Source organism: Seriola lalandi, unplaced genomic scaffold (genome assembly GCF_002814215.2).
Source record: "Seriola lalandi dorsalis isolate HSWRI2012SDOR001 ecotype SW California unplaced genomic scaffold, Sedor1 jcf7180002054969, whole genome shotgun sequence".
NCBI classification, from domain to species: Eukaryota; Metazoa; Chordata; class Actinopteri; order Carangiformes; family Carangidae; genus Seriola; species Seriola lalandi.
This window is the reverse complement of record NW_019525520.1, coordinates 292611-311999: the sequence shown is the minus strand read 5'-3', so window position 1 is coordinate 311999 and position 19389 is coordinate 292611. Positions and strand designations below refer to the sequence as shown.

Below are 19389 nucleotides of genomic sequence, written 5' to 3'. Positions count from 1 at the left end.
TCTAATCTAAACTAAACTAAACTAATCTAATCTAAACTAAACTAAACTAATCTAATCTAAATCTACATCTAAACCATAATCTTAATCTTAATCCAATCCAATCTAATCTAAATCTAATCTAATCTAATCTAAACTAAACCAAACCTTAATCTTAATCTAATCTAATCTAATCTAATCTAATCTAAATTTAATTTAATTTTAATCTAATCTAATCTATAGCTGCAGAAATTGAACATTTCACTGCCTCACAGTTGTGAAACTTTGCCCCCTCAACAGAAATGGAAAGCAGCAGCTTGTGAGTGAATGAAAAGTTCATTTCCACCCACTTCTGATAGACAGCAGAGAGAGAGAGAGAGAGAGAGGTCAGGACCTCTGCGGGGCGTTCAAAGGCGTCACTTGCAGGAAAAAGTAAAAAGTCTCTGAAGTGGCAGTTAAAGTGAGAGTTTAAGGGAACGTGGCTATGAACGATAAAATATGGAAATGAGTACTTTGTGATTTTATCTGTAATATGTGAGTAGGGGTTTCAGGCTGCATGTGGCAGAGCTACACAAAGGAAATGTGCAACTGTACAACTCTTATCTCCCGGCATGCGGTTGATTAACCGCTGATACTCGTATGTAGCTGGCAAATCACAAAACCAAAAGATATATCCTCTGTTGGGGAGAGTTGGTTTGATTTATTGCATTTCAGCAGGAAAAGTTAAAGTAAAAAGCTTGTTACAGGCTGGATTATCAGAACTATATTTCATATTCACTGTTACCACTTTCTATGGAGCCTTTGTAATTCCTGTTTTTTTTCTCACTTTCTTAAATAGTTCAATATCAAAATAGTCACCGTGTACTTTCCCAGAAACAAAGCTGCTTCTCTGTGGAACTGTTTGTCTTTTCTCGGCTTCTACATGACTCCAGAACAAGTCACTGCATCTGTCTTCTGCTCTCTGCGTCCTCCACGCTGACTTTTAGTGTGAAGAGATGAAGGACTGATTGCAGCAGTTTGGAGTCTGCAAAAGAAAAGCAAAAAAAAAAACAGCTGATCACGCAATAAAGCAAAAAAAAAGCAAAAAAAAAGAAAAGACGCCCAAAGTGTCAGTGTGGACAGAAAGGGGAAACTGAGCTCATCACAGAGGAAACTCCCACAGAGTTTCTCGACAGTGTTCATGAGGAGCTAATGGTGACAGACGGACAGACGAAGGAAGAGCAGTCTTCATCATCTACGGCAGGTAAGTGGGAGATTTCCCTTGTGATCTGGTGGAGGGCTCCGAGGGGGTGAAAGGTCGCGTCATGTTGCTGACATTTATACTCTTTAAATGAACTTTGTCCTACTGTGATATCTACAACATACTCACAGCTTCAAGCTAATGAGCACAGAGTTCATGTTTATCTGTCTTTACGATTCCAAGACACAATATTCATCTGAAAACATCAAGTCAAAGAGACTCGCTGGTTGGTTCATCGGCTCTGAGCCTCGCAACAAATCCACGTTTTGTCACTTGACGTTGTGTGTTCACGGTGACGTTGTGTGTTCTGCAGTGACGTTGTGTGTTCACGGTGACATTGTGTGTTCTGCAGTGACGTTGTGTGTTCACGGTGACATTGTGTGTTCTGTGACGACGTTGTGTGTTCACGGTGACATTGTGTGTTCTGCAGTGACGTTGTGTGTTCACGGTGACATTGTGTGTTCTGCAGTGACGTTGTGTGTTCACGGTGACATTGTGTGTTCTGCAGTGACGTTGTGTGTTCACGGTGACGTTGTGTGTTCTGCACTGACGTTGTGTGTTCACGGTGACGTTGTGTGTTCACGGTGACGTTGTGTGTTCACGGTGACGTTGTGTGTTCTGCACTGACGTTGTGTGTTCTGCAGTGACGTTGTGTGTTCACGGTGACGTTGTGTGTTCACGGTGACGTTGTGTGTTCATGGTGACGTTGTGTGTTCTGTGACGACGTTGTGTGTTCTGCGATGACGTTGTGTGTTCACGGTGACGTTGTGTGTTCTGCGATGACGTTGTGTGTTCATGGTGACGTTGTGTGTTCTGTGGTGACGTTGTGTGTTCTGCGATGACGTTGTGTGTTCTGCGATGACGTTGTGTGTTCTGCGATGACGTTGTGTGTTCTGCGGTGACGTTGTGTGTTCTGCAGTGACGTTGTGTGTTCTGTGACGACGTTGTGTGTTCTGCAGTGACGTTGTGTGTTCACGGTGACGTTGTGTGTTCACGGTGACGTTGTGTGTTCATGGTGACGTTGTGTGTTCTGTGACGACGTTGTGTGTTCTGTGACGACGTTGTGTGTTCACGGTGACGTTGTGTGTTCACGGTGACGTTGTGTGTTCACGGTGACGTTGTGTGTTCTGCGATGACGTTGTGTGTTCTGCAGTGACGTTGTGTGTTCTGCAGTGACGTTGTGTGTTCTGCAGTGACGTTGTGTGTTCTGCGGTGCCACCATAGAGAAGTTTTCCTCAGAGCTGATATTGAAATGAGATAGTGGATGAATGATGATGATGTCATCCTCGGTCACATCCTGTGACTCAGAAATAACTTGAATTGCAGAAGAATTTTGACAGTGACGCACACACACACACACACACACGCACACGCGCACACACCCGCGCACACACACACACGCACACACACACACACACACACACACACGCACACACACACGCACACACACACGCACACACAGGATGATTAGGACTTCACGCCATTCAAAAGCTTCTTTGTAAATGAGACATTTCTTCTTGTCTTCTCGGTTGTTTTGCCACTTCACTCATCGACACGTGCAACTTTTCCACGTCTTTGCTCGTATTTGGGTGAAACTCCATTTTGTCTTTGATTTTCATGCGGCTGTTGGTTTCTCATCAGTGTCGAAGCCGCCGCTGAGCTCTGCTGTGTGACCTGCTGCAGCACAGACAATAACAGGTTGTGAAGGTTATTTGGTTTCAGATTTGATGTTGAATTCCCACATCCTCCTGGGGGGGTTTCCCCCAAACCTACCACTATAAACAGCATCTAAAAAGACACGAGTAGCGTCTGTTATGCCTGATCGATCCCTAAAATCCCCCCTCTGTCTCACTGTTCTACTGTTTCTGAAATGGTAGATTTTCTCCTTTTTAAACAAGTTTGTTTCAGCCACAAAATGATCTTAAAACCAAGTTATTTGAATTAGTCTACAGAGATCTACGTTATTTATTATATTAAATATGTAATTAAGTAAATTACCTTTGAAAGATGATGCTTTTTTCATTAGAGCGCTATAGTTAATTACAAATTAATTTAGGAAAAAATAATAAAGAATGAATCATGCCGCACATTTTTTTTAAAATGAACTTTCAGATGCAGGATGTATTTCGATTCAGAAATGACACATTGGTGTTACATGTGTGGCTGATTGAAGGATAAGTTTGATTGCAGATAAACACGCTTCAAAAGAAAAAGGAAGTATGAAATAACAAAATAACCAAAAATGAGACCTGAATTACCTCATGAAAGTGGAATCTGCATTTCATTTAAGTGCAGAAATTGGTTTTTAAAAGATTACAACACTCTCAGGTAAAAGATTTCATGATAAAATCATTTTGAAGCCCATGAAATTTTGGCTAAATTGAAAGAACTTTTTCATAGTTGTGTGTTTGTTGGGCAGATGGCTGATCAGGAAGCCCGGCGCTCCGCCTGGTTGTTGGGCTCCAGTGTCGGTGACTGGGTCGTAAACACAAAAGTTTTATAAACAGATGTTCTAATAAACTCTGACTATTACTGCAGGTACATTTATGACTTTTATCCAACGTCACACATCAGCCAGGAGTGGACCGAGGCGGACGTGTTTTCATCCTACATGATCAACTATATAAATAAATAAAAAGCTGCAGAGAAAAAGAAGTTAAAAATGGTGCAGCTCCCAGTCAGTCCAGTTGAACAGAACAGACAGCGGGCGGGAGACAACAGGAAGCTCATCTGAGTTTATTTAGAAGTATGACACAGTGTGGCGGTGATGATGATCCCGCTGCTGTATCTACTGCTGTGTCCAGTCTGACCTCTGACCTCACTCTCGCTGCAGCCGCTAACACATGAAGGCCTTTATAACTGTACTTCTTTGCTTATGTGATGGTGAGACTTCGGAGAAAAAACCCCCCCCATCCCTCCACCAAGTTCGGAGCAAATCAGTTCAGTATTTTTTTATTATAATCCTGCTGACAAATAAACAAATAAACAAATAAACAGACAAACGACAAAACAAAACCTCTTCAGCAGAAGTAATAAAACCTTTTCTTAAAAACGCTGCCACTTTGGACGCGAACACTTTGTGCTTTTTAGTTATATTTAAACAGACATGAAACCACTGATCTGTATCTTCAGTAGTGTGTGTCAGTGTGTGTCAGTGTGTGCGTGTGTGTGTCAGTGTGTGTCAGTGTGTGTCAGTGTGTGTGTGTGTGTGTGCATGTGTGTTTTTTATCAGACCCAATGACATGTGAGAGAGAGAGATAAGAAGCAGGCGGATGTGTGGTGACATCCCACAACAAGCCGACACTCAAAGCAGAAGTGACTTCTGGTTGTGCTGTCATGACTCATTTCTTCATTATTTCTAGTAAATGAACTCTTTTCTCTCTCTCTCTCTCTCTCTCTCTCTCTCTCTCTCTCTCTCTCTCTTACTGTCTCTATATATCACCTCTACAGACCGCTTGATGATATGATTACACACAGTTCAGGTCGTGTCCTGATACCAGCTCAGAGGAAACCAAACGGGGCTGGCAGCCCTCAGGAATGATGCCTCTCCTCTGGGTCGTTCTCTGGTCGACGCTCCCTCCTCTGGCTCTTTCCTCCGGTCCGGATCGTTGTATCGTCCCTGAGAGCAACGACGCACAGAACGGTAAGTCTTCGTATTCACCTGGCACAACTAAAGCCTCCACAAGCCTTTCAGGGTTGAATATTTCAGATTGTAACTCGGCTAAATCTGGACGTTTTACGATGCAGGAGGCACAAATCAAAATACATATAAGTGAACGAACAACGTCAGTGGTGAAATGTAACAGAGTACATGTACTATGTAAAGTACTCTGTTGAAGTACTCGGCGTCACACACAAGAGGCCGAGGTTTGCAGAGTCCTGGCTGTGGTCAGGTTCAGGTGACGAGGTCAGGTTAGGAAAGACAGCGGTGTGAAAAAGCTCTCTGACTTCAAAACCAAGACGCGTTCTCTCCCACATCGTCCTCAGCAGACCACAGGGTGAGGTCTTCTCAGTTCATGCAGTTTCTCACACAAAACACACTATCATCTTTAAAATGTGCTTCACAACAGGTTTCTTCTTTTTTAAAGCCTGAAATTCCGTCAGAAGCTCATTTCTACAACGGTTTTAAACAAGTGGATTTAAATCAGAAACAGGTTGAAAGATTCTTTCTGCACACGTGTTTATAAAGACAGAAATACTTTTATAGGATTTAGATTTAAGTTAAGTAACAGTAAAAATGCTGTTTGCACATTAAGGTACATATATAAGACAACAAGCCCTTTACTTTAGACGCACCCTTCACCTAATACTTCTGCATTTTTACTTTTACTAATAAGATTTTGAATATGTGACTTTCATGTCCATTAACGGCACTTTCACTCAGTCACGGCCCAGTCAGCTACAAGCCAGATTTCTCCCTCTCTACCCAGGGTCTCTGTTGCTGCAGTCTTTAGAGTGCCATAACAACTACCATTCCCACGTCCACTGCAAATGGAGGCAACACGGAAACACACCACTGCAGCTTTGGTTCACGGATGAAGACGGCAGGTAAACTAAAGCGGAGAAGACCAGAGAGAACCAGAGGGAACAAACGTGAAAAGGATGTTTGGGAATGAATCTGATGATGAATATATGTGCGATATTGCAAACAAAGTTTTTGTCCATGTCCTTGCAGTGAGCTGTGCGTGCCGTACAGTCCACCTGTCCAGGATGAGCACAGGACCGTCCAGTGTAAATATAACACCAGTGCGTTTGGCATTGGCATCAAACACACCGTCTTCTTCCTCAGGAACGAGACGCTGACCGCCTGCTCGTCCGTCCCACACCAGCCCTGGCGTCTTTCTCAGCAGCGTGAGTTTGTCAGTCACGACTGTGATGATTACAGAAATGAATGAGAACCAATGAAAACCTTTGATGAGGCAGTAACGTCAGCTGTTTACGATTTGAGAAGCCGTCACTTCAGCTGCTCAAGTGTACGTGTTTTTGTGTTTGTGTCGTGCAGTGAGAGCGCGCACACCGCTGGGTCTGTCCACACATGATGCAGGTGATGGAGGCCGACGGCTCAGTTGGTCCAACCCCTACCCCTCCTCCTCCACCCTGAACAGAAACCTCACGTACCAGCTGAGCTACAGAGCACAGACACATGACAACTGGAGTGTGAGTTTAAAAAAAAACATGTGCTGCTAGTGACACATTATTATTCATCACTTTTGAAATTGTGGAGAGGCTTTTCAGAATCCCGAAGGTTTAGGCGGTGTAATATTTCTGAAATGTTTTACTTCAAATGAAATGTCAAAAGTAGAAGCTGAAACAGGATTTTAAGAGATCCATTTTAATGGGCACTTGAGCTGTTGTAGTTCCTCAACGCATTCTGACGTCTAAACAGCTTTCTGCGTTACATTATATTTAGCAGTGATAATGAAAGCAGTGTCTGGTGCATTAAACACATCTGATATAGACCCACTGTAGTTCCCCTGACAGGAAAATCAGTGAAAGCTCTGAACCCATTCTTATTCAAATTTGTGTACTCACTTCAGTCTGGTGATAAAACGAAGCATCGATATGTGAGACGTACTTTCAGATTGGGAATAACAGAACAATTGCAGGTGGATAGCGGTTAGCCTTGGTGCTAATCTCGCAGTGACAACAGATAAAGAGGCAAAAATGATCTCCTTTAGTTACAAGATACAAACAAACAGTGTAACAGCTGTTTTGAAATTAGCTGGTGTAACAGGGGCGAAGTTTACTGTGTTCACCATCTTAATTTAGCATGTTAGCATGCTAACATTTTCTGGCTAAAAACAAATGAAGGTTTTGTATTTGTATTGCAGACTTTTAGCTGGTTGCTAATCCAGTGTGCTCTGTGTATTACCACGCACAGGAAGCAGAAACAAAACAAACAAAAAATCGTTTTCCAAAATGTTTCTTTGACCTTGAGTGAAATGTTTGCATCTGTCCTCGCTCTCCCTTCAGACCCTGGGTGTCACAAACACCAGTGTGAAACTAGAGAAGCAATCGTTGCGTCTGGGTCACAGGTACAAGGCCAGGGTGAGGGCCCGGGCCAGCGTGGGCCAGTGGAGCGACTGGAGTCCTGTGGTGACCTGGACGACCCCAGATGGTGAGTCAAAGAAAAGAAAGAGAAAATGAGCGTAATTTAAAACCTACATGCAATCATTTAACAAAATTGTGGCTCATTTCCCTGCATGTGCATAATGTTGCTTCAACTTTGACATTTCTGAAAAACCATTTAGCTGGCATATTTAATGTACTGGATCATTGTGCACAAGTAGGGAGGTTCTGATACGAACCCTGCTCCTTATCTCCCTCCCTCACATTTCTAATCTTCTCTCTCTGTCCGTTTTTATGGAAGAAAAGTCTGGAGCTTTGCAGCTGTTGTTAATAGCTGTCTTTTTCTCTCTGGCCCTAGACACTGGGCAGATTCCCAGTTTGCATTGTGTGCTGGAAGGAGAGAAGGAGGTGATGTGCAGTTGGGAGGTGAGCAGAGAGCTGGCTCACTTCATTACCTACCAGCTGGCCTGTCGACAGAACCGGACTGCACCGTAAGTGGAGTGTGACGCTCACAACAACCACCTGATTGGGGCTGAGACGAGGGCAGCCGTCCAGCTATCATTCATTCCTTTATCTGACCGTTCCTCTCCTCCTCCTCCTTATCGCTGCCTCCAGGTCTGAGAGATGCTGCGAGAAGCCCAACATCAGTTCTGAGACCAGCGGGACGGTGCTGACGTACAGCTGCTCGCTGACGGTCGCAGATCCTGCACATTTGCTGCTGGAGCTCCTACCAGCACACAGTACCAAGAGTTTCTGGGCCCACAAACACAGTGAGTGGACACGAGACAGAGGTCACAACAATTACACGAGAGGAAGAGCGGGAAAGGATGCTGGGGGGGGGAGTAGAGATAAAATGTTCTGCCAAATCAAAACCACACAAAGCAGCTGTTCAGGCGAACAGAAGAGCTGTGATGTGTGTCCCCACCTAGTGTTTGAATGTTGCTACTGCACCTCTGTCTGTTTATCACCCACAAGAAGACAAGACAAGACGGTTTGGTTTTATTCTGTCCAAAAAATATAATATGCATAAACACAGAATAGTCACAATAACCAGCACGACACATGATAATAAAAAACATTAAAACAAAGTATTTTTTAATAAAATGCTAAATACATTATATAATTTTGACTATGACTGACCTGATTTATACATGACTTGCTGATAACTACTGAACAGTATGAGTGTTTAACCATGTCAGTGATTTAAAACATTAAATGGCTTCATGGAAAAATGTAAAGTATCATCTTGTTGTTTCTTGATGAGAACGTGGGAACAGAAATGACACGCTCTTCTTCCTCTGTGGTAAAGCTGTGTGCAGCACTGTAGTGCATGTGTTGATAATCTGACTGACTTCTACAAACGCATGTCTCGGTCCACAGTCCGTCCCAACCCGCCACAGCAGCTGAAAGTGAGGGAGAAAGACTGTAACTCGATCGCAGAATGGACTAAACCGAGCAAACATTCAAGCCTGAAACTCTATTATCAGGTCTGCTGTTACAAGACACAGGAAGAGGTAAGGAACTTTTATTTAATTGTATTATTATTAGAATATTGCATTTAGTTCACGTAATAGGAGCAGACAGTATCTAATGGATTTTTATATGCATTACATTATCAGGGATGTTCCATCCTGCTGAACGTATCCCAGGATTCTGTGACCTTACCGAGAACGTCTGCGGCCCGGTCCCAGCGCTACCAGGTCAGAGTCCGGTCGCTGGTCTTCCTTGGAGAAGGTTCCGAGTACGAGGGGATCCCGTCCGAGTGGACTGACCCTGTGGACTGGATCTCGCCTGCAGGTACAACATGCACAAGAGGAAGTGACCAGTTAATTCAGAGGTAAAAATCATCATCATCATCATCATTTATTCTGCTTCCTGCTCTCTGACAGCCACCTGGTCCCTCGCCACCTTGGTGTATGTTCTCAGCAGTGTGTTTGTGGTCGCAGTCTTCTTCACACTCTACTGCACCATTCCAGCGTGTCGAAGGTACGTCGCTCATGTATTCACACTGTGTTCGTGTTGCGTCCTTTACTCCCCAAAACTTGAAATTGCCTGAACAGACGTCTAAAACGTTGTCAAGTTAAGCGCCAAAAAGTTTAAAATGTTTAAGCATCAATAACTCTCATTGCTTTCCAACCGCGATGGACAAATATTCCTTCGGTATCCACTCGGCATGTTTTTCACACATCCCAGTGACAGTCTTATTAGTGACAGGTGTGTGCACGTTTTTCATGTTAAATAAAACTCTGTCTTTCCATGGTGTATTTGGAACAAACAGGAAGGTGATCGTGTGGGTGGACTCGGTCCCGTCTCCAGGCAAGAGCAAGATCCTGTCTGAGCTCAAGGTGAGACTGAGTTTACTGAACCTGTTTTAATCAGTCACTGAGTTCTTCTGTTTGAAATGTGACGCGTGAGTCATTGTGTATTTTCTGTGATCCAGTCCGCCACCAGTCAGACCTTCACGCAGAGTGAGGACTTGTCCATCAGCAAAGAGCAGAACTACGACACCATATCTACATGGTAACACATCAGCAGACATTACAGCAGTTAATCATCGTTCTATCATAGATGAAATGTTGTGCCACCTGTGTGACGGGGTGAGTTACTCTGTATCTGTCTCTCCCTGCAGCTCGCTGTGGCCCTCCACCGACACTGATAAAAAGCATCTGGAGACGAACGAGAGCTTCTGGAGCAGTGGCAACTTGCTCGTCTCTCCTGAGAAGGTTAACAGCTCTGAAACTTCCTCCTTGAGCTTCAGCGGGCCATACATCTTCTGTCAGGTCAGATACTGACACAGCCAGGTTCTCTAGGTGCCCAACACTGATCAAAAAATAACACAAAAAGACATTGAACACTGAATTTAACTGAATCTGAATGTTCAATATCTACTGTTCAATATAGACACAAAAATACAGAGAGCCTGTGATCCTCCAGCTCCAACTAAAAAACTGACATGTCAAAACAACTGACTGTTTCTTATTCTGGAGGAAGTCACATCTTCAGGTCAAAGAAATACTTCAACACAACCCCCATGAAACCTCAATGTGTTGTTTTGACACTTTGGTTTTTGCATATATTTAACAAACATATACTGCACAGCAGTTTATAAATTAGCAAATGACAATTAGACAGCTGGTGCTATCAAATAATAATTATCAATTAATTTCCAGCCATTACATTTGATACTAAACAGCACTGTGTCTCTCTGTCAGGTGTCAGAGTCCAGCAACAATTCAGTGGGCGTCAAGCGTGAAGAGAAACAGAAAGAAGAACCAAACATATCTGATGACTCTCCTTCCCCTGTGAACTTTGCCTTTTACGGAGAAGGTTACGTGTGTCTACCCAACCGCAGCGTGTCCAGGTCCACACAGGAGCTCGTATCTCACAGCGATGCCAGCACAAACACACGCAGGGACGACAGCGTCGAGAAACACCAACAGTGTCCAGATACCACGCTGCACGTCGAGCCCGACGTCAGCGAGGACACAAGCAAGGACGAACCTCCGCCTTACACCTCCGAAACTTTCAGCCCCTGGGTTCAAGGTGGCGCCATACACGCCTCAGGCTACTTCCACCTCCCACCTCCCACCTAACGAGAGCAGCAGAGGGATGTGCAACATGCAAGGGAAGCGCACATCAAACAGGACTTCTCAGGCTTTTGCAGCAGATCAAACAGCTAATCAAGCATTGATTTCTTGTGTCTTTATAAACTTTACATTTTATTTCAAGTACTTTTGCCCCCATGTAATGAAAAAATGAATCACATGCATCAATTATTGGGTTGTTGCACAATTTATTGAGGAAAAACCTTTTTGCCTGTGTTATTATTATCTGACCTGAGATCATGTTGGCTGTCCGACCGATGGAGGGCAGTAGTGAGCTGGGCCTGTGGGTGACTGTGACTGCAGCATGGCACAAACAATAAACCTTTCTTAACTCAGCTGCACAAACTAAATCAGGATAGATGTAATCGATTACAACAGTCCTGCAGTTAACGTGACGTTTGTGAAGCTCAAAGTGTGTGTCTTTTTTTTTTTTATTGAGAACTGTCTGAGATATCCAGTTAAGTAAACTATGATCATTTAACTGACTCTCCACACTTTCTCACACATGTAGGTGTTTCATGCAGATTCTAACCACAGGATGTTGAGAACACTGTCGACATGTCGTTTTGTTTATTTTTTTTATTATTACTTCCTCAAATTTGGTGTCCCTGTCACCGCTCAGATAAGAAGCTGAATTATGTCAGCTGCCTTTCTTAAGAAAAGTGCGTACGTTTGCTGGCCGCCCTGTCCACTGCATTCTTGTACAATATGCATGTTTGCACAAATGTGTGTGAGTTGGGATCTTGTTGTCGATGTGTCGCTGAATGTATGCGGTATACTGTATGTTATCTACATTGTGATGTGCTAATACTGCTGCTGTTGAGCACTGAGTCCTGCAGATATATTTGAAATGAAGGGAAGAGGTAGTGGAAATATAAATGTTAAAGCTATATTTAAGATATTAGACATGCCTCCAGTTATATTACTTACAGGCCTAATTGATGTGACTAACAGATGATGAATGAGTAACCAGAGTTAAATAATGTAAGCACTTTTTTTTTTTTTTACAATGTGATAGTAAGGTTTTCCATTTTTTATGTCATGAATGGCTTACACACATTTTCTCACCACAAAGTAGAAATAAAAAAAAAAAACAGTTGACAAGTTGAGAGAAAATTGTTTCAAGTTTTCATGCTGGCTGACAAGCTGTGTGACAAGTGCTATAATATGAAGGTTATAATGGCTTAATGGTATGCTTTTTATACTGATTTATTTATCCAAAGTATCATTTCCATAGAATCTACGTATTAAGAAATGTAGATACTGCACTGTCAACGATGTCCATGTTCAAGAAAATAAACTTTATTTTGATTACAGCAGCTGTCTGGAACAAATATATGTCTTGCTAAAGTGTCGGTCTAACTGCTGGTTTATATGGTAATTAATTATAAATGATTATGAATATATATTATATATATATATATGAACTAATTAATTATGGCTTACTTTACTAAGACTTTGTATGTCTTTGTATACTGCAGTATAGTATACGATTTTATGCATTTTTTTATGCCTTGAAATAATAAGTTTTTTTTTTTGAAAATTACTATTATATGACATTTTTATAAAGTCAAAAAAGATGTCATAGTATAGTAAGGATACTATGACATTTTTTTTACTTTTTATGCCTGACTATACTTTCACGTTTTATGCCTGACCTTTAATGACTTTTTTTTCTCTAATTCAATACTAATTCAACAGTGGTAATTAAAGAACCTTTATTGCTAAACTACTGGTTGTTTCTGTGTCTGAATCTGCACTGGGGTCCAAACAGCATTTTGACCAGAAAATAGCACTATGACTTTTTATGCCTTGTTATACAATGACATATTTATGTCGATTTTAGGTCTTACTACATTTTGAACTTTTCTGCCTTACTATACTATGACTTTTTACGCCTAAATAAACTATGACGTTTTTATGACTTTTTAGGTCTTACTATACTATAATGTTGTGATGACTTTTTATGCCTCATACTATGCCGTGTTTATGGCTTTCTATGCCTTACTATACTAAGATATTTTCTATAACTCACTTTAATATGACGTTTTTGAGAGGTTTTTATGACTTACAAAACAATGACGTTTTTACGCCTTACTATACATACTTTTGTGATGACTTTTTATGCCTCACTATATTATGACGTGCTGATGACTTTTTATGCCTTATTATACTATGATATTTTTTTTTACTTTTTATGCCTTACTATACTATGACGTTTTTTTTTTTACTTTTTATGCCTTACTATACTATGACATTTTTATGACTTTTTACGCCTTACTATACTATGACGTTTTTATGCCTTTTTATGCCTTACTATACTAAGATATTATTAGCCATACTATACTATGATATTTTTTTTTACTTTTTATGCCTTACTATACTATGACATTTTTATGACTTTTTATGCCTTACTATACTATGACATTTTTTTTACTTTTTATGCCTTACTATACTATGACGCTTTTATGCCTTTTTACGCCTTACTATACTATGACATTTTTATGACTTTTTATGCCTTACTATACTATGACGCTTTTATGCCTTTTTACGCCTTACTATACTATGACGTTTTTATGCCTTACTATACTATGACGTTTTTATGCCTTTTAATGCCTTCCTATACTATGACGTTTTTATGACTTTTTATGCCTTACTATACTATGACATTTTTATGACTTTTTATGCCTTACTATACTATGACATTTTTGACTTTTTATGGCTTACTATACTATGACGTTTTTATGCCTTTTTATGCCTTACTATACTATGACATTTTTATGACTTTTTATGCCTTACTATACTATGATGCTTTTATGACGTTTTTATGCCTTACTGTACTATGACATTTTTATGACTTTTTATTCCTTACTATACTATGACATTTTTATGACTTTTTACGGCTTACTATACTATGATATTATTAGCCTTACTATACTATGATGCTTTTATGACTTTTTACGCCTTACTATACTATGACATTTTTATGACTTTTTATGCCTTACTGTACTATGACGTTTTTATGCCTTTTTATGCCTTACTATACTATGATATTTTTTTTTACTTTTTATGCCTTACTATACTATGACATTTTTATGACTTTTTATGCCTTACTATACTATGATATTTTTTTTACTTTTTATGCCTTACTATACTATGATATTATTAGCCATTTTATGCCTTACTATACTATGATATTTTTTTTACTTTTTATGCCTTACTATACTATGACATTTTTATGACTTTTTACACCTTACTATACTATGACGTTTTTATGCCTTTTTATTCCTTACTATACTATGACATTTTTGACTTTTTACACCTTACTATACTATGATATTCTTTTTTACTTTTTATGCCTTACTATACTATGACGCTTTTATGCCTTTTTACGCCTTACTATACTATGACATTTTTATGACTTTTTATGCCTTACTATACTATGACGTTTTTATGCCTTTTTATGCCTTACTATACTATGACGTTTTATGCCTTATTATACTATGACGTTTTTATGTCTCACTAAACTATGATATTATTAGCCATACTATACAATGATATTTTTTTTTACTTTTTATGCCTTAGAATTCTGACATTTTTATGACTTTTAAGGCCTTACTATACTATGACGTTTTTATGACTTTTTAAGCCTTACTAAACTATGGCATTTTTATGACTTACTATACTTTGATGTTTTTATGCCTTTTAATGCCTTACTATACTATGATGTTTTTTTGACTTTTTATGACTTACTATACTATGACGTTTTTTTGACTTTTTATGACTTACTATACTATGATGTTTTTTTGACTTTTTATGACTTACTACACTATGATGTTTTTATGACTTTTTATGACTTACTATACTATGATGTTTTTATGACTTTTTATGCCTTACTATACTATGATATTTTTATGACTTTTTATGCCTTTTAATGCCTCACTATATTATGATGTATTTCTGACTTTTTATGCCTTACTATACTATGATGTTTTTATGACTTTTTATGCCTTACTATACTATGATATTTTTATGACTTTTTATGCCTTTTAATGCCTCACTAAACTATGATATTATTAGCCATACTATACAATGATATTTTTTTTTACTTTTTATGCCTTACTATACTATGACGTTTTTTTTACTTTTTATGCCTTGCAATACTATGATGTTTTTTTGACTTTTTATGACTTACTATACTATGACGTTTTTTTGACTTTTTATGACTTACTATACTATGATGTTTTTATGACTTTTTATGCATTACTATACTATGTAGTTTTTATGACTTTTTATGCCTTACTATACTATGACGTTTTTTTATTGTACTATACTATGACGTTTTTTTGACTTTTTATGCCTTGCAATACTATGATGTTTTTTTGACTTTTTATGCCTTACTATACTATGACGTTTTTATGCCTCACTAAACTATGATATTATTAGCCATACTATACTATGATATTTTTTTTTACTTTTTATGCCTTAGAATTCTGACATTTTTATGACTTTTTATGACTTACTATACTATGATATTTTTATGACTCACTATACTTTAATGTTTTTATGCCTTTTAATACCTTACTATACTATGACGTTTTTATGACTTACTATACTATGATGTTTTTATGACTTTTTATGCCTTACTATACTATGACGTTCTTTTAATGCCTTACTATAATATGACGTCTTTATGCCTTTTTATGCCTTACTATACTATGTATACTTTGTAATTTCAGGGTAAATCTTATTAGTTTTACATTTATGTGACTTCTACATTTAAACTTTTTAATTCTGTATGCAAATGTAGCAAACTTTTTTCATTAGATCAAAAGTTCAAACTTCAAAAAAAAAAAAAGTTTCCCAGCATGCACTGGAAGGAAAGCAGGAAAATGGTTTATCACACAACAACACACAATCACACACACATTCACGCACACACATATTCAAACCTATGGACAATGTAGAGTCCACAGTGAATTAAATGTGCATCTTTGTTCTAGTAATCAGAGTCCTGGAAGAAACACAAGGAGAACAAGCAACACTACAAGAAAGAACCAGGGTTGAAGCTGAACCAGGCGCCTCCTGCTGTTGTTTTCCTGCCTAGACTTTACTAGACTGTTTATTTTTACCTATATAGGCTATACTGTATACACATATATGATTTTACTTCATATGTACATATTTCACATATGGAAATTCAACAAATGTACATTACATGTGCATATGGGCATTTCTGAACGTAAACTCAGATCTTATATGTTAATAACCCGTTTGGTTGACAGCATTAAAAAGTCAATCTCTCTGTTTTGGAGGGATGGCGGGGTTGTTGCGTCTGTACCAATGTTGAGACCGAAACTAAGTTGTCGTGGCAACAAAATTTAATTCCTCATCTCTTGCTAAAAATAGTTTTTGTCCACAGGCACAGATTCTTTGTGTCTGGGTATTCGTCAATCTCTGGCCCATTTGTTACCCTGCCTACACCACTAGTGTGTGTCTGTATCTGTGAACAGGTGCAAAATTTTCAGCTAGGACATTTCTATACAGCAATTTGGCAGCTGAGTTCAAAATCAGAGGGTGGATATCTGCAGAGCTGTGTATACAGTGGTTAGACCATCTCGCTCTACCTCACTTACACACACACACACACACACACACACACACACACACACAGCATTATCTAATTTATTGCTCTGTTTATCTGCACATCTGTCCAGCCTGCCAGGGTTGTACACATGTATTCAGGGTCTGTCAGTTTCTGGAAGCAGGTGTGAGCGTGTGATACACACAGTATGTAGTTTGCAGGCATTTACGGGGCTGCAATGCAACGTTACTGTAAAATTTTTTATCGTGAAAATAATGTGCTTGAGCGATGCAGAAGTCTTTCTTGTCAGAGACAATGCTGGAATTCCAGGCATGCTGATATCGACTTCCTGTGTTTTCAGCCCATCGCTAGGTACAGCTTCCTGTCCGATGAGGCTGAGGAGCACTGTGACACACACCGCCTGAGTCACCGTGCCCGTGAAGGCGCTCACACTCTTGTTTCTGTGGCCTTGACCAACATTGTGCGAGGGGTTTTTCCAGCATTGTTGGCGTTTTCAGTGGTTCTGCTCCAAAAACACTTTACTCTCACCGCCAGAGAGCTGTGGCGTGAAACGAGTGGCAGATTCATATTGATCCTCATCAGCGAAAACCAGGAGAGGAGCACATAAAGGACAAATGCGTGTGTCAATGGACACATCGATGTTACTGTGTGTGTGTGTGTGTGTGTGTGTGTGTGTGCGCATGCTTGATGACGAGGTGGTTTTGTGGTCATCTGTGTACAGCGTGTCCCCGTCCTTTGTCGTACATAAAAACAGGAAAATAAAAGCAGTGGAAGGTGTAGGGGGTGCGTGGCGCCACACGGATGCTTGTGTAACCTCCTGTTCAAAGGCCTCCTGTTTCCTAACGACTGTACATCAGGGAATCCAGGACAAACTGAAACACAGACGGTCGTGGCAGAGACATGCCCTTCGAAGGCAGTTTGGACAATGAGAAGCTTTTTAATGTCACTCTGTTGTTTGTCTGTTTCTGTTCAAGAATTATATTTTCTTATCCCTTTACATTCACTCATCTGCTTTTATCCAAAGCAACTTACAAGTGAGGGACAAGACTAAAGCTTCAGTGCAGTAGGAAACCTCACGTCTACGTCTATTTAATGAGTGCAAGGAGGTCAGGTGAAGAAGTGCAGTGAAAGTGCAAAGTAAGTGTGATTTGGGCGTGTTAGGGTGTTAAAGGTGTTCGGAGAGGAAGAGCTGAGTCAGTACTTATCACTGTGAGATCAATTATGACACAAGCGGGGAAGACAAAGGAGGTAACAACCTGTACATTCATGTACATGTCAACAAATGTTCACATATTCATTTTCCATTGGAAGTTTTCTCCTCTGAAAGTTTTAATGTTAGTTTAAAGTCTCTGTTTTTGTCACTGATGAGGGAGCTGGAACTTTGGCAGTGTGTTATTTAAATTACACTTCCTCATTGATGCTTAAAAAACGTTCCCTTTTTTTTTGACCGTGTGTCTCCCGCCCTCCCCGTCGACGACATGAGATACGGTGAAAGAGCAGAATTCAGAAAAAGCAAAACTAAAGCCGCTCCTGTTCCGCATGGACGCACATTCCCAGAGGTCCACCACATGTTTCAATGCCTGGCTTCTCACACACACACACACACACACACACGCATTCATTCATTCTCTAAAGACTGACCTTTACCAAACCCACTTCATGCTTCACCCCAAACCTGACTCTACCTTTCTCCTTAAACCACGTTTGAACCCTAAAAGTCCCAACGAGGACACGTGTTTCCTCCCAGGTCCCCAAGGTGGGACAGATTTATGTCCCTTACAACACAAGACATTACTATCCTCCCCCACATGCACCTTTCCACTGTTGGAACTGGGCTGCATCCAATCATCTGTTACTCTGAAACTGGCAATCCAACATTCACACCCCCTTCGACCAGCTGTGTGTGTGAACGACTGAGAGAGGAGCCAGGCTTCAGACTTTTCTTTCGGCCTTTCTTTTTTTGTCATTGTTTACTCAGCTATTTCTGGCACTTTTTTGGGTGAACACCCGAGTGTAACACGGTGAGATCATCTGAAAGTGTGTGCCGTGTCACATTACCCCCATATTTTTGTGGTTATTGTGTCTTCGCCTGCGTTCATGATGCCCACTTTTACCCGTGTTGGAGTGTGGCCATTAGAAACAGCTACAAACACATAAAGTCGCACAATACATCAAATGAAATAACTGTTTTCAAGCGTCCTGGTCGTGAGACACACAAACACGAACACACATAGAAAAATAAAATAAACTAATCAGACATATTCACATATTCAGTTTGTCCCAGCATGCATTGCACACACAAAAAAAAAAAACATGGTAAACCTTGCAGAAGCCACCAGTCTGTCACATGGTTAACACGTAGAGACAAAACATTCACACTCACAGTCTCCAAGTTTACCTTACCGGCATGTTTCAGACAGGGAAATGTCAGCTGTGGGTTGGGTTCAAACCCAAAGAACTCAGAAGTCAGTGACTGCAGTCTGCACCTCTGCTCCGTCCCTCAGCTCGAAGAGCCGGGGAACTGATCACCGATAAATCAGGACACTGGATTTAACAGGCTTCGATTGGGACTACCAGTCGGGTCACGGTTTGTTATGAGTTTGGTTTTTCTCCATTAAACCGTTAATGATGGGTCATTATATTGTTCCAGGTTGTTAGCTGGTTACGTAACTGACTGACTGACTGACTGACTGACTGACTGACTGACTGACTGACTGACCGGCCTTTAAGGTCAGTCAGTCAGCTATGTGTCTTTAGTCACAGTCCCTGGTCCCTCAGAGACACTCCCACACTGTCATGGTGGTTGACCCCTGTGTGTGTTTGTCACAGTCAACAAGCCTGCCCTCACTTCTCTACCCTGCTGTTGTTTGAAGTCCGTGGGGGGGGGGGGGGGG

The 19389-nt window shown here is 40.4% G+C and overlaps 1 protein-coding gene across 2 annotated transcripts; it reads left to right on the top strand.

The window, feature by feature from the left end:
• Window positions 1-1071: 1071 nt before the first annotated feature.
• On the top strand, window positions 1072-12206 carry csf2rb (colony stimulating factor 2 receptor subunit beta). Of its 2 annotated transcripts, none has more exons than XM_087170946.1 (15): window positions 1072-1219; window positions 4667-4859; window positions 5647-5764; window positions 5892-6067; window positions 6219-6373; window positions 7190-7334; window positions 7644-7776; window positions 7901-8055; window positions 8666-8799; window positions 8905-9082; window positions 9175-9271; window positions 9564-9630; window positions 9726-9805; window positions 9915-10008; window positions 10498-12206. In XM_087170946.1, exons 2-15 carry the CDS (start codon window positions 4754-4756, stop codon window positions 10876-10878), a joined length of 2019 nt encoding a protein of 672 aa, XP_087027072.1. In that variant the 5' UTR covers window positions 1072-1219; window positions 4667-4753; the 3' UTR covers window positions 10879-12206. The 2 variants fall into 2 exon arrangements, with proteins under 2 accessions (XP_087027072.1, XP_023251580.1); XM_023395812.2 differs by having other exon boundaries at window positions 9915-10065.
• The last annotated feature ends 7183 nt before the right edge of the window (window positions 12207-19389 follow it).